At 42.0% G+C, this 15,474-nt stretch overlaps 1 protein-coding gene across 1 annotated transcript in view; it reads left to right on the top strand.

Annotated features, from left to right (window-relative positions):
- cntnap5a (contactin associated protein family member 5a) overlaps window positions 1–15,474 on the top strand; it is a 100,139-nt gene that overhangs the window by 41,204 nt on the left and 43,461 nt on the right. The window contains exons 8-11 of the mRNA XM_084022448.1: window positions 1,937–2,204; window positions 9,690–9,833; window positions 10,273–10,432; window positions 15,023–15,129. Coding sequence (XP_083878574.1) covers window positions 1,937–2,204; window positions 9,690–9,833; window positions 10,273–10,432; window positions 15,023–15,129 — 679 coding nt within the window. The remainder of the gene's footprint in view (window positions 1–1,936; window positions 2,205–9,689; window positions 9,834–10,272; window positions 10,433–15,022; window positions 15,130–15,474) is intronic.

Raw genomic sequence — 15,474 nt, 5'->3', positions numbered from 1 at the left:
TAAACGGAAATTTAAAATGGAATGTTTTTTATCCTGGATGTTCTACCATGCTGGCTTGCAAATCCATCTTGGTTTGAGCCTTTTCTATATTTCTGCTTCCTTTTGAGTTTAGACAGCATGGACTACTGCAGGGGAAATTAATGTTGATTCAAATTCCTACTTTACAGCAAAGTGCTAACACACAACACTTCAATTTGCTCCACATGGCACTCTGGGAAATACACTTGTTCACTTTCTTGCCAAGAAGATGGTAAGATCAACCACTTTCTTATTGGGATGAAATATGAAGCTAAAGCCAGCAGTCGGTTATCCTAGCTATCCTATACATCCTAGCCGTCCTAGCTGTCCGAGCTATGTTACATTCTAGCTATCCTAGCTATCATACATCCTAGCTATCCTATACATCCTTGCCGTCCTAGCTGTCCGAGCTATCTTACATCCTAGCTATGCTAGCTATCATACATCCTAGCTATCCTATACATCCTAGCCGTCCTAGCTATCCTAGCTATCATACATCCTAGCTATCCTATACATCCTAGCCGTCCTAGCTGTCCGAGCTATCTTACATCCTAGCTATCATACATCCTAGCTATCCTATACATCCTAACCATCCTAGCTGTCCGAGCTATCTTACATCCTAGCTGTCATACATCCTAGTTATCCTATATGTTCTAGCCGCCCTAGCTGTCCGAGCTATCTTACATCCTAGCTATCATACATCCTAGCTATCCTATACATCCTAACCATCCTAGCTGTCTGAGCTATCATACATCCTAACTATCCAATACACCCTAGCCATCCCAGCTGTCCTCGCTATCATACATTCTAACTATCCTAGCTATTGTGGCTGTCCTGGCTGTCCTAGCTGTCCTACCAATCCTATCTTAGTATAAAGACTGGAAATAGCGCAGTTAAAAAAAAAAGTGATCTCAGCCCTAATCGCCGTATTGTTCTAATCTGTCTGAAGCCCCCTGGGATTTGTGACAGTGAAGTTTTATGCATGGTTGTGAACATTGTGAAAAGGTCACGGTAAGGTTCAGGCAACACACCTACTACTAAAAAATAAAGATAAAGGTATGGGTTAAAATAAGTTTGTTACGTAACTTAAAAGCTATGGGATATAATGCAGTGTGGCTCAGTGACATAGCGTAGGGGTTTCACATGTGACTCACACGGCGGATTCCTGAGTGAAAGTCCTATATTCATTTGAACCATCCACCAAAAGCCCGGCTTTTGCAGGCCTTTCGCTCTTTATCAATCAATCAATCAAACTTTATTTATAGAGCACTTTTCATACACCGGGTGTGCAGCACAAAGTGCTTTACACAAGAAAGATAAAAACAATAAAGAAAACCCCTCCCTCCCATCCTCCATACTACATACAGGCACATACACACACACACACACACACACCTACACCCACACACACACAGACACATCTGCACACTCTTACTACTGGCAATAGGGAGACATGGCAAGGCACTGAGGATCGAGAGGATTATAGCTACTACATAGTTGGTTGACCTCGGAAACTACATGGTGCCTTGTGCGTCGGGTCCAAGAGTGCCCTTGAACAAACATGAATATGTGACACCCTTGAGTGAGACCAGGCTCACTAAAAGGTTATAATGTTGTTTGAGATATGATGTGTGAGAGAGGCTTGATGACATGGACAGAAACGAGAGTGGTATCGATCTTCTCTGAAGATAAATTAATTGTCAAATAATTCAATTAAACTGCTTGAAGGTTACATTTAATTTTTTGGGGTTGGGATTTGCTCATGATTCTTTAACCATCTGTCCCCTTTTCTTTATGACTATGAACATGACATTTATTTCCAGACATGTCACAGAGAGCTTCCCGTGAGACCAACTTGTCCTAACATGTAGCTGAGGATCGGTGTGAATCTCCGTCCTTGGGTTTTGTCATCCTCCAGGGCAACGTGACCTTCACATGTTCGCAGCCCCAGCTGGTGGCCTGCACCTTTCTGAGCTCCAGCAGCAGCTTCCTGTCACTACCGTCAGCAGCATCTGCCACGGGGGGCTTCTCTGTTCGCTTCCAGTTCCGGACGTGGAACCCGGACGGGCTGCTGCTCTCCGTGCAGCTGAACCCTGAGCCCCACAGGCTGGAGCTGCAGATCAACAACAGCCGGCTGCAGCTGACCCTCCACAGCTCAGGACGAGCCAAATCAGAGGTCTCTGATGGTGAGTGCACAGGAGAACATGTATTGAATATTATTGTTTGTGAGGACCTCAGGGCTTCATTCACCCATCAACTTTATATTTCATACCCACAGAATATTACAATTCCAATGGAGTTGTTACCTTAAGGCTGTGGGTCTGATAAACAGTTCACTTTTGAACCACGCAAGCAATCATCAAAATGTATGTTTGAAATACTAAAGAGTGTACATTCAACATGGTCACATACCAACTCGTCACATAGGCTACTGATACTCAGTCAGACCCCTTGGCGTCACTTTCGAATAACCTGTGTAGCCCGGCCTCAAAATAAGAGACTCCAATATTCTCACAGTGAACACGTGGTTACCCTGAATTCAACCAAACTTACTGTTGGGCTTAAAATAAGTGTATAGACTAAAGTAAAACATAAACAAAGTACAGAAAACATGTCACAAACATCACTGATGTAATATTGAAATTACACTTTGGGACACTAACACCAGTCTCCTGGTTGAAAGTCCTGTGTCTGTTTGACACTGTGTCCCTTCGGCCATTATACTATGTCATCACACTCCTGCAGTATTTTTTCCTGACTTGTCACATTGTCTAATGATGATGTCGATGTGTTTACGTTGCAGTTAAAGCCTGGTGCGTCTCATATAGACACTGAAAGTTCTGCGTCGTAAGCAGGCGTATCAGTCGTAATGAGGCGTGAAATGTGGACGCCCCGGGAATGAGACCGGGCTGGTTACGTTTTGGAGTAGGATGAGAATAGCGTGTATTTTGGTTCCCTGTGGATTTTTTTTTACCTCTTCGAGCGCTACGGAGCTGTGTTTCCAACCCAGTCTCCCACAAAATTACATTCCCATACAACTAACCTGTTCGATCACATTTTTATAGACCTAACGGCCGCAGTTTGAACCCAACGTGATTCACAATGCTGGGTTGTGTGGGAACGTAATTTTTGGGGGACCAGGCTGGTGTTTCTCTGGGTGGGACCCTATTTTGTTTGTGTTGCATGTTGCAACGCTGATGCAATGCTAAGTCCCACATGGTTTCAGACTCAGCTCTTCCACTGATCGACAGGCGGCAGGAGAACCAGTGAAGACGCTTGGTTTGAAATACTTGAAAATCTGCTTTGTAAATGTTTCATGATGAAGGAATAACATAACTTTTGTCTGTTTACAAAAAAAAAAACTACACAGGGTCCTTTTAAGTGAATCAGTTACTTTGTTTCCTCCACCTGGCTGCTTGGTAGTGTGCTTCGCTCTCGGTCTCATTTCTTTTTTCTTCCTGCTCACCTCGTCTCTCCTCTGTCCTTCTGCCTTTGACCAAGGCTACCAACGCATTTGTTTACGCTTTTTTATTGAAGATCTTTTCAAGAATTGCAGCACTGTAATTCTGAGCTATAAACTCAGCTACTATGACACCCTCCCTGAGGACACGTCGGTGAAATGCATCAATCATCAAGTTCTGTGAGTTCGCAGCAGCCAGTGAGCCTTTCGGCAAGTGCAGACCAGATATAACTACGCATGTGTTTGTGAAGGACATGACGCGTGACATATTCTCTTTCAACTCGCGTTGCCTGAGACCAGGAATTCGATCTCGTCTTAAGGGCTGATGTGAGAGCAGTCTTGTCGGAGGAGCAATGAACGAGGTGTATCCTTTGAAGAAGTCTTTTCGGCAGGCGTGATGCGTAAAAGAGGTATGACACATTCTTGTCACATTATGCGACGCTGTGCTTTGAATTTAAAGCGAGTATTCAAGGATAATTTATTGTTATTGTGCAACACAGGGATGCACTGCAGAAATGCAGTTGTGGCCCATTTGCTCCCCTAGAAAAACAACGATGGATCCAGGTCTCTGTAAAGATGTGGGCACATCAGTCAGCCGCCTCCTGTTGCTGGTTTAGCCTGAGGAGCCCTCTTATTTCCCTGCGACCGAACACAGAAAGGCAGCAGCATGCTGGGTAGTGGAGTAGCATTAGGTCATAGGTTTGGTTAGCTCAGCTTCCGTCTCGGCTCACCTCCCTCTCTTCCTGGGACAGTCGACTCCATTTTCGGCGGTGTTTGATCTGGCAGGTCTGTCTCGGTGATCATGAACACTGTTATGCTCATCTGACAGAGACCATAAACCACATCGGTACAACAAAACAAAAGACAGCTGACGTAGCTGTGACAGACGTTGTCTTTAATTGACATCGCTTTAAGTTGACGGCTCGTAAACACGGATGTCTCATTTGTTAAATGCCTGTTGCTATGACTCCCTCCTCCCATCTCTTCCTCTGTGAGAGGGACCAGAGGAGGCGGGGAAAGGAATCGGCGGTGTAGAAAAAAAGGAAAAGAAAAGGCGAAACTAAGAAGAAAGACAGTGGCTCACTAATCCACGATGTGGAGACAGAATACGTCCGCTCGCGCAAGCAATTTCATCCGACTTACTTTTAACACCTCTGTCCTCAATGAACTCAAAAAAGTTGATTTTCTTGGAATTGCTTGGAAGGGATAAAAAATGGTTCCATCCTCAGCACAGGATCGCTTAGCAAATACAACACAGATAACCGTGATTGTTTGGGGAAGCCAGACTTACAGCAGATGGTGGACTGCAGGGAAATATAGACGGAGAAGGCAACAACAGCCAGGAGACAATATTCCCTTTTATATAATTCACCTCAAGCTGGATTTCATTACCTATCAGCACTAGGGACCGACAGTCTCTGAGCTGCAGGACACGAGCAGTTTGACCTGGAGACCACCTGTTATTTGCATACCTGACCAAACTAGTCACCTTTTGGGGAAATTTGCCGTTTTGAACCACAAATAGGTCATTTATGTAAATCGTGTAGATCCGAAGAGGGTTTTTTTTGGGGGGGGGGACATAGTCCCTTTATCTCAGATGATGGTGGTGTCTGCGTTTAGATAGCCCCCCGGCTTTGCAAAAGGAGTAAGATGTCACACGGCCGCGGGCTCGTCTATGGATTCGTCGGCTGTTTGACATATTCAATGAGCGTCAGAAATCTGATTAGCTCCATGCATCAAAACAACTAAGAAATGTGAGCTTTTGCTAGTCTTGCATATTTATACGACCGCAAGCCAAGTTGCGATGCATCATAAAAATGTTGCTGTGTATAATGGCGGCCTCGTACGAGCAACTACCGGCGTTTTATCTGCATCAGATCTACGCTTTGAGCTCAATAAATCCACCGGCGACGTGTCGCCTTTGTAACACGTCATTAATACATCACGTCTTTTCCTCCTCGGTGGCTCGCTCCATTGACAAATAACGCCGTATCGACAAGTCTCACCTCTGATGCGGCTCTGTGACGGAGGTAACTTTGAAAAAATAGTTGTTTTTGCTCACACAGCTCCCCACTAGACCAGTTTGAATTAATTTATAGTTTCATACACTCCAGGCACCAAACCATTTGAAAACTGATGTTAATCCAATCCAATCCACTTTATTTGTATAGCATATTTTAAAAACAAACAAGCTTCCCGGATACAAAACAGTAAAATAAAAAAAGTTAGAGTTAAAATACAATAAATTAAGAGCACATAAAAGGCAATAAAAAAAAAAATAAGATCAGATAAAACACTGAGAAATATAAAAATACAGTAAAAGACTCAACTCTCACGCTGTATTAAAAGCCAAGGAATAAAAATTTGTTTTTAGGCGAGATTTAAAAGTATCCAGGGTGGGGGCCATTTTGACGTGGGTGGGTAAATGGCCTCATTACCTCTAGTAAATGGTATCTCGTTCCATAACTTAGGAGCTACCACTGAAAAAGCACGGTCCCCCCTGGTCTTTAGCCTGCTATTTGGCACAACCAGACGAAGCTGATCAACAGATCTCAAAGCTCTCGGGGGGGTTATAGATATTTATAAGATCAGTGATATACTGGGATGCCAAATCATTTAGTGACTTAAAATCAAACAATCACATTTTTAAATGTATTAATTAATAAATGTGTCCTTTATTTTCTTCTTGGAGTTCACCAGAATGCCTAATGTTAAAATCACAAAATTTGGCTGGGGGGGATAACCCCCCCCCCCCCCGAAACCCCCCTACAAGGGTTAGTTTGTCACCTTTTTCAAAGCTCATGAGTTTGCAGGTATGTATTTGTAAGGACAACGTCAACATAAAAGTTTCCCTGCAAATATATTAGTTTGACATAGGATTGACTTCTAAGTGATTTTGAGTATTTATCTATTTATCCACTTACTTTCATTAGGATTCCTTGGCTCCTCGTCCTCCCTGGGTGGAGTTTTTGGAGGTCACAGTTGAAATCATTATTGAGCAAGAGCTGCGATAGCATCTTGGGCGGCTCATCGAGCTACACAGCGCAGAGGTCGGTAACGCTTTAAACACACTGAGAGAAGATAAGCCCTCGGTTGTAGTCTGCAAAAGTGATTAAAACTCAGATTTATCCTGAGTGAATGTGTTGCATTAAACAGAGGCATGGGGGGTACGCGCTTTAATTTCATTAGGATACTTAAGTAGGGCGCCATGCTACATGGAGCAGCTGGAAATCTTCTCCATGATGGATGTGCTGAATCATAACCAAAGCGGTGAGAACCAAGCGGAGAAAACTGGACTCACTGCTGGTAAAACCGTATTGTTCCTGTGGTGCGTAAAGACCATCTGTGTCAGTAAACATGGGCATGCTGTGCGGGGCTACGCTCGTTTAAAGTTTAAAGAGTGACCCGTCGCTGCCGTTCGGAGCCTCCGGATTGTGCAGCATTTTGTCTTTTTCTTCTTTTTTTCCCCTTTCTGTACTCATTCCAAGCTCCGTTAACACTGAGAGACGAGGGAAGTTGTGAATCTCAATCTGAGAATTTGAATAAAAAAGTGAGTCCAGTTAATTAATATTATTACTGGCCCATCCTCACCTTTCTCTCTGCTCTCCTCCCACAGTGAAGTACAGGCAGCATGTAGCTGCACACACCTCGCAGCAATGTCAAAAGCCAGATCGCAGTGTGATCATTAAACTGAGCTGCGGGGCTCGCCAAAGTTATTGCAAATGATTTCAATTTTTCTAAATTTAACTCGCTCTTCTTTTCAGTTTTATTGGAAAATCACATCTTTCTTTTTTTTCTCCCCCCAGTGAGACAAGTAGAATAGCTCTAAGGAGAAATTCAATTGGCCCCAGTTGATAAAGTGCCGTACTTGAGCTAAGTGCACAAGTGCGTTAATGTGGAAACAATATCGATCTGCATCATCCTCCGTTCGGTCCTGGAATGATGTGCGCCGGCAGTGTAGTCTTAATTTTCACACAAGCAAGCGTCTTTGTCAGATGCCCGAGTGTCTACAGTGGGTATCGGCATACAAAATGAGTCTCATTCACCACTCCTGGAAATCTGCTGCCAGTCGGGGTCGTCAAGGACTCGAAGGCCTCGGCAGCTTGGTACAGTAATGGCATGAAGCTGTCACATGAAAATGTGGAGGCTCAGACAGAAGACAAATAGGCAAATGTTTTATTTTTCTTGAGCGGCCGCTTACTGATGCAATACAAAAGAAAACATTAGATGTGTCCAGGGAAGTACTTTGACACTTCAAGCTTGGCCAGAAGCAGGGCGGCAACGAGATCATGAGACACATATATCAAGGCTGGAACCTGAGAGGGGATGGGGGATGGGGGATGGGGGGGGGCGCTCCGCTGATAGTCGCCAGCAGTCACTCGCGGCTACATTTCTGATTCCATAAACAGTCAATGGATTGCAGGAAGAAACGCCAATGGCGCTCACAGGCTTCTGGGATGAAAGGTCTTCTGGAAGTGACAGGCATCATTGATAGTGAGTGAAACTCTCAAGTTGTCCCGAGAGCCTGGACGGATCTGATTTTAGGGCCGGCTGAAATAACTCCCAGTGTGCACTCTGCATGACCGTTTGGTCTCCCTCTGAGCTCAGTCTGGATGCTTCGTCATTTCCATTCATGGCTGCCTGTACTGTCAATTTAAAAGGATTCAAGCTGAGTCAGCTAATTACTCATGGTAGACTGAATAGATTGAAACAGATTTTCAGCTTGATGCATTTTTACTCCGAGGTTTAACCTTTATTTCCTTCTCCCGCTAAACGGGCTGCAATGTGATCGCTCGGGGCAGCTCCTCACTGTCAATGTACATCCATTAAAAGTGCTCGTTTTTCTGTGTGTGACAACATTATGGAAAGGACCCTACAGAGACATAACACTTTTTTGTCTGTTTATTTCACTCTGAGAAGTTTTGTTCTGAAAATATCACTACGTTGTCATCACATGACACAATAACAAGCCGCCTGGATCAATTAGCCCTGAGCGATTACATCGCAGCCGGTTTAGCGGCTGCCATCTGCGGCGTTCTCCCTCAATACTGGACCAATTTCAAAAAACTGTTGTGCTAAAATAAATGCGATGTGCATCTTTGTTTCACAGAGGAAATAAATAGTTTAGAATGTTACCATTCGGCTGAGGCTAAACTGCAAAAAATGGGTAACAGACGTTAGAATACTTGGTAAATATGGTGCTGATTTTCTTTTGTTTTTACAGGTTATTTTTAACTATGTATATGTTTTCTCAAGTTTACAACACAACTCTGATGCTCCATTTTACACAGCTACAGTAGCTTGAAGAAAATACCTCTAATATGATGCAATCTTATAGTTTGCACATTGTCAAATTTGAAAAATAATTTGATGTTAAAGCTAACCGGCAAAGTAATAATGTACATATGTGTGTTGTAGAAACACGAATCTGCTTACTAAGCAAAAAAAAAAAAAAATGTCAAGCGAGGTTATTTTCGTAAAACAGCCATTGTAACATACAGTATATGTAACATTTCAGGCTCAGTATTAGTAGTATTAGGGAGTAGTATTTCAAAAACCTTTTCAGAAATGTGTTCCATATGGTCCATTTGGTCTGTTTTATATCCCCTTTAATTTCCCCTTCAAGGAAAAATGGGTCTCGTTTCTGATGGGTTAAGTCATTTGTTTAAAAAGCAAAGTTCAGACTATCTTAACAGAATGGGAACTATTACGCTCAAAGTTAACACAGATAATTAATACAATAAAGGTAACGTTAATTATATTCTATTCACACATCACCTCCATCTCACTGATAAAATATGCAATAACAACAGCTTTGACAAGTGGCAGCGCGGCGGAGCGAGAGACTTTTGTGTAAAGTGAGAACTGTGCGGAGGAAACTGTGTTATGAGGAAACTGCAGATTTGACAGCAGCTATTGCCAAATTAAAGTGTATCTCGAACTAATCCCCAGCCCGGATGAAATTTACAATAAACCGGCGAGTTCTCCTGTGGCCGTTGTTGCGTGCGGCCCTGACAGCACAGGTATAGCAGCGGCTGCTGAGAAAGCACAACCTCTATGGCTATATCACACTCAAATGAACAAGAATGCGGCAGGAGAAATTCTTCTCAGCCTCAAGGTCTACAGGGAAATGGACACAATATCTCTTTGTGTGCTACAGACCATTAAACTGCCATTTTGCCGAGGCTTAATGTGAAATGTTGTTCTTTAGGTCACAGAGTCAACGATGGTCTGTGGCATTCTGTGAGTCTCAACACGAGGAATCAACAGATCACTCTGGTGGTGGACGGTGAGCCGTCCTCCACCACTGAACTGTGGGAGCAACTGGAATCAAGAGGCAACTTCAACTTTGGAGGTTGGTGGATTCTCCCCATGGGTTTGAAATTGTGGGGAAAATTATATATATATATATATATATATATATATACTTAGAGAAAATCCCCCAAATGAGGTGAATAGGGGAAAAAATGTCCATATCACCTTGAAACTTCCCCAGTTGATTGCTTATATTTACATAATATATTTTTTTTGTATTATAAATTTTCTGAAATGTTACGTTCACATATGCAAATGAGGAAAACATTCGGTGACTGTAACAGAAAGCTACTGACAAATCAATCGACAAGTATAGAAATAAACAGAGAAATGTGAATTTTGGATGTTTTCTTTCCACTTGTCGGGAAAAAAGCCCAAAATGTCAGATGAAACGGGGTCTGTGCCCCCCAAACTCCATGCAACCGAATATTTCTTGAAAGGGACAATAAACGGTTGCATCATGTGTCATTTCCATCCAGACTGTCCCACCACAGACTGTCGCTCCCCGAGTCCTGACTTCCAGGGGTGTGTGCGGCTCATCTTCATCAACAGCCAGCCGATTGACCTCAATCACGTTCAACAAGGATTGTTGGGGAGTTATAACGAGCTTCAGTTTGACACCTGCAACATAAGAGACAGGTAAATTTGACTTCTTTATTTACACTTTCATTTCGGGAAGGGGAGAGTTCGCACACAGATCTCTCGGAAAACTTGGACATTCACCATTCAACGTGTATCAAACATAAAAAACGTGTAAAACATGATATAAGTTGGCAGCAGAGACTTATTCATCCCCACATTGTTAATTTGTAGATGGCAGTGAGTTGCCTGCAGAACCTGACTAAAAGTCACTGACATCTTGTCCTAGAAAGACAAATACGCTGACAGGATCAGCCAATTAAATTGCAACAGAAACTCAGAAACACCTTCTTCTGGCAGAGGACTATGCTAACAAGCTGCTCCCTGCTGTCCTGCATGGCAACTCTCGCCATCCCAATCCCTCATTACCCCGCGCAGCTGTGGGCCCAGCGAACGGGACTGGCAGACCCGCCGATCTCCGCGTGGCTCGGAACATGTAGAAGAACAAGACAAACATGCAAACTGTGGTTTTTCCTTTGCGTTCGCCCCGAGGTGAATCCCTCCTTTGTCAGAGTACCTGCTTTCTAGTCCAGATTGTTCGCCGTCAGAAGATATGCAAACACAACAGTGCTGACAGTCTGTTGCATCAGCAGGCGAAGGGAAGCACTGTAGGAAATGACAGAACAATAGAATTTTTATTTTCTTTTCCCCCGGCTGAGACATATATCTTTACCGGTTCTGTCCAAGGACAGCTTTTCTTTCAAAAACACGACATATTGATGGATGGCTGCAAAAGTGTAATTTGGATTTATATTTTAAATAAACTCCTCCAATTATATTCTAAAAAAAATAATGTTATAAATAGAAATATTATAGCTTATGAAATTGTTGTTAGCATGTATGCAAACAGTAACAGTTACCTCCTTAAAGCAGGTTAAACCTGTTTTCATTTATTTTTGAGGAGGGTGACTAGCTGCAAACGCAAGAAGAAGGAAAACCTTATTTTTCCACATATAAAAAAATACACATTTATATACATGCATTCATGTATGGAGACTTGTCAGAGAGAGAGGGGGCTGTCTTATAGGATTGCAGTGGATATGACAGGATGTCATTTTTACATTATCAACTTATCCTGATATTGCCCTTTGCGTTAACATGCATGTGTGTTCACAAAGGCATGTCACCAAAATTTTAGCCAACATGATGTCGGAATAAACCGTTTTCCTGACCATTATAAAACTTGGGTTGCAGTCAAATAGTCAAAAATGAGGTCCTAACTCCTATTCCTTGACTTCGGAGGGAAAACGTCACAAGGTCAAGGAAAGGTGGAAGGAGAACTCAAAAGGATTAAGGAAAAGACGACCGCAGTGCTCAGAGAATACGACCGGACTTTCACTAAGCTACATAATCATAATGCTGCTGATGATTGACAGCTGATGATCGACGCCGGTGATTGATGTGGGTCTGCGTTGGAGAAACTACAATAATGGACTACAAAGCGCATCAACCACTTCTCCACATGTTGTCGGATCTATAAACAGCTTGTTCACTGACCGGCTTCAGTTCCAACAGCCCCTCCTTCCCGTTGCTGTTAAAATCAACTCTGCTCTGTAAACCGACAGACCAACAATGTGTAATAATACAAATTTAACCATTCAATTAATCTTAGATATGGACAGGTCAAAAAATAAAACATATTATTTAACTTTCAAGTTTGGAACTGACTTTGAAAAAAGGAATCTAGGCCTCCAGTCACAAGAGTTTTTATATTAAATTAAGTTATTAATTGTTTGAGTTATGGAGAAGGGGTTGGATCTATTTCACTCCTTTTTGGAGATTTAATATTTGTTCGTGTTGATTATGAATGTTGTTCATAATCAAGAATTGTTATTTGACAGTTTGCTGTATTTACATTTAATTTATTTTGTTGTTTTAGTTTAGTTTTTTTTTAACATTTGTAACATGAGTGAACTAAACACATAAAAATGACATTCAATTATTATCATCATCCACACACATTCTCAACACAATTCCTATGTCTGCATGAAAGTAATTGTTAAATATGCAAATGCAAATATTGTTTAATTTCATGAACGGCCGACACTTTAAATTTTGCTCTCGCAAGGAATTCTGGGTCGGCGTGATCTCCTTTCCTTTCGTATAGGAAGGTCCATTGCATCCTATGCTAAAGGAGCTCTGAGAGGAAGTATTGGAGCTCCTTCCCTTTGCATTTAAAGAATTTCAATGGCTCTCATCATAGCGGCCACTTGTTTACTTAAGGGTCACTTCTTCAGTTAGGAACCTTCCTAAGCAAAAAAGACTATTCGACTTGGACTTTGCACAGTTTTGGTTGCGTGGTTTTATCTACTTACAATATTTAAACATCGTTCTCATTCCAATCTGTGAATAAACTTAAGAGCTAAAAATCCAACCCTGCTTGAAGGTTTGCTGCTCTTATTATGCTATTATATTAGCTTTCTATCAGAAACTATCTTGACCGACCTACTTGTAGTTTACCATTGAAGCAAAAAGGCTCTGAAATCAAAATGTGGAATGTTACATTTGTATGAACTTTTATAGATGCTGCAGAATTCTAAAGATTCAAGCATAGAAGGTTGAAGCGATATATCCTACAAACGCTGTGACCCATACATTATGCAGTAGGTGTATGTAAGTGGCAACAAAGAAACTGCAGAGCTAAAATGAAATTTGTGAGTGGGTGACACCATCCGCACTCTTCATTTGATGTGCAGTGGATGTCTTCCCGTCATCCCGCACCGTGATCCGTTATGAGGACACAACACTGGAGGCTGCTGCACTCAGCTTTGTAAATGTTAATGGCATTGATGTTAACTTTCATATCACTCTCTGTGGCCTGTTCACTGACCCCCGAGTATGAGAAAATTAACTTTCATCAGAGTTAATCTCCTTTTCCTCTGTGTCTAATTAAACATTGGGACTCAATTCACGGTCAGTGTGCACTTACAGTAGGTGTGCTGGCTACTGTAAGCCCATGACCTGTAAGGGCAGCACACAACAGAAAATAGCATGATGGTAATTAAACCAATGGCTGCAACCTTATCTGTGTTGCGGCTGGCCCCGCTCCGCTGCAGTTAATAGGTGAGAGATGAAAGTGTATGAAATTATAGATGCACGCTCGAAAGGCTGGCAATTATGTGAAACTGAAGGAGGCTCGAGGAAGGGACTATTAATCAGAAGAGTGTGGTTTGAAATTTCTGTGAAGCGCTCATTGTGGTAAAATCCCATTAGCAGGCATTCTAGTCTGAAGGTGACGGTAATGCTTTTATTTTTAGAGAAACGCCGCCATCAGTCAGCGCTTTCAAATTCAAACAAGGGCACAGTATGAGACGCCGTCATTTCACACTCCTTTGGGATTTTTAATGAAACATGAATAAACAGAAAATTAGTCTTTCGGGTGAGTTCCGAAACTCGTGTTCATAATTGCATACAAAGGAATAAAGGGAACAGTGAGAAGAGGTCTTTCTTACCTGATAAATAAAAGATCAGCTTTGCAAACAATAAAAGGAGGAAGTAGCTTTATTGGTGCCTAATAGAACTGCCTGAGGCACTTTCTATGATCTTTTGTTCTCCCCTCTAAATACTTTTTTTTTACTGTTTTGAGCCGCTCCTTATAGCTATATTTGCTCATAAAGGATGAAAATCTCGGCAAAGTGGAAAACTTTTATGATAAAAATGCATTAGGAGTAAACAAAAGGTGCAAACGTCAGGAAAATATAATAAAAAACTCTTTAAAGCTGCGTTCACTCGTAGAGTCTGGAGGTGGGATGAGATGTGTGTTCTGGTTTCCGTTTTAATCCAAGTAGTAATGACTAAATATGTTCAAGCAGGCTTTGGGTGAATGCAGCGATGCTATTCGAAGCCATTCTGATAATCAATTATCTGGTTCCGGCATTGTAAATGGGATAATTGGTCTCTGTTTTACATCACTAAACAACTGCTGCTTCGTAGTGGTGTATGTACATTTACTCAAGTACTGTAGTTAAGTTAAATTTTGAGGTACTTGTAATTTACTTGAGGGCTCCCATTTCCTGATGCTTTCTACTTCCTACTTCACTATATTTTAGAAGCAATTGTCAACTCCACTACATGGTTGAAAGTAGCAGCCTTCGCCGGCTTCATTTTTGTTATATAAATGCTCAAACTCAACAAAAATACAATGATACATTTTTTTTGAAATGCTGTAATTTGCTACAATCAGGCCATGATTCATTCAAAGGCATAATGAATCATGAAAAAAAAATGTATCTTCAAAATATGCTACAAATGATGGAGGAGTTCAAACAATGTATTACTTATTTATTTATCCAACAAATAATTTAGACGGAAATCTGTCTGTCGTCGGAGCTCTGGCACCCACGAAGGCACGCGCCTCAGTGGACTAAAGGTACAGTCCGACAATCTTGCTTGGTTGACTTAACGTCAGTGATGATGATGACCCATCAGTGTCGACACAATCTACTCTCTTACCACGGAAGTTATTGTTTACATGCTTTTAGTGAGTGATTCTACACTGGGGATTTGTTACTTTACAAGCATTTATATGTATTTTTTTAATCATTTAATACTCTCCTGATTTGAAACTGTTGTGTATAAAACTTTTTCCAGATGCCTTCCTAATCTGTGTGAACACGGAGGCCGCTGCTCTCAGACGTGGAGCTCGTTCTCCTGCAACTGTTCGGGAACAGGATACTCTGGAGCGACCTGTCACAACTGTAAGCACTCCTTTGCACTTTCATTTCTTTACTTCGCCTCAAACCAGCTGCTGCGCCCGCCGCACCCCCCTCGTATAGCCGAGGTCTACTGAGCTGTGTCATTTGATTCAGCACACATGCCTTTACCTGTCTTGCTGTCTTCGATTTTGTGCAACTGAGTGGTAAAAGAGAAACTGGTCCCGCTTCAACCTCACATGACCTTATGAACATTGCTGTTATTCTCGCTTTCAAATTTGTGAGAATGTGTGGTGTGTGTTTTTTTTTTTGAGGGGGGGGGATCTCCTTAAATAGTTTATGGCTGACTTTGGATTCACTCTGGAGGAGTTTTTCATATGTCAGTGTTAT

Source organism: Eutrigla gurnardus (genome assembly GCF_963514095.1).
Source record: "Eutrigla gurnardus genome assembly, chromosome: 12".
Lineage (NCBI taxonomy): Eukaryota > Metazoa > Chordata > Actinopteri > Perciformes > Triglidae > Eutrigla > Eutrigla gurnardus.
Note: the sequence above shows the minus strand (reverse complement) of the source record. Positions and strands in the feature narration are given on the sequence as shown.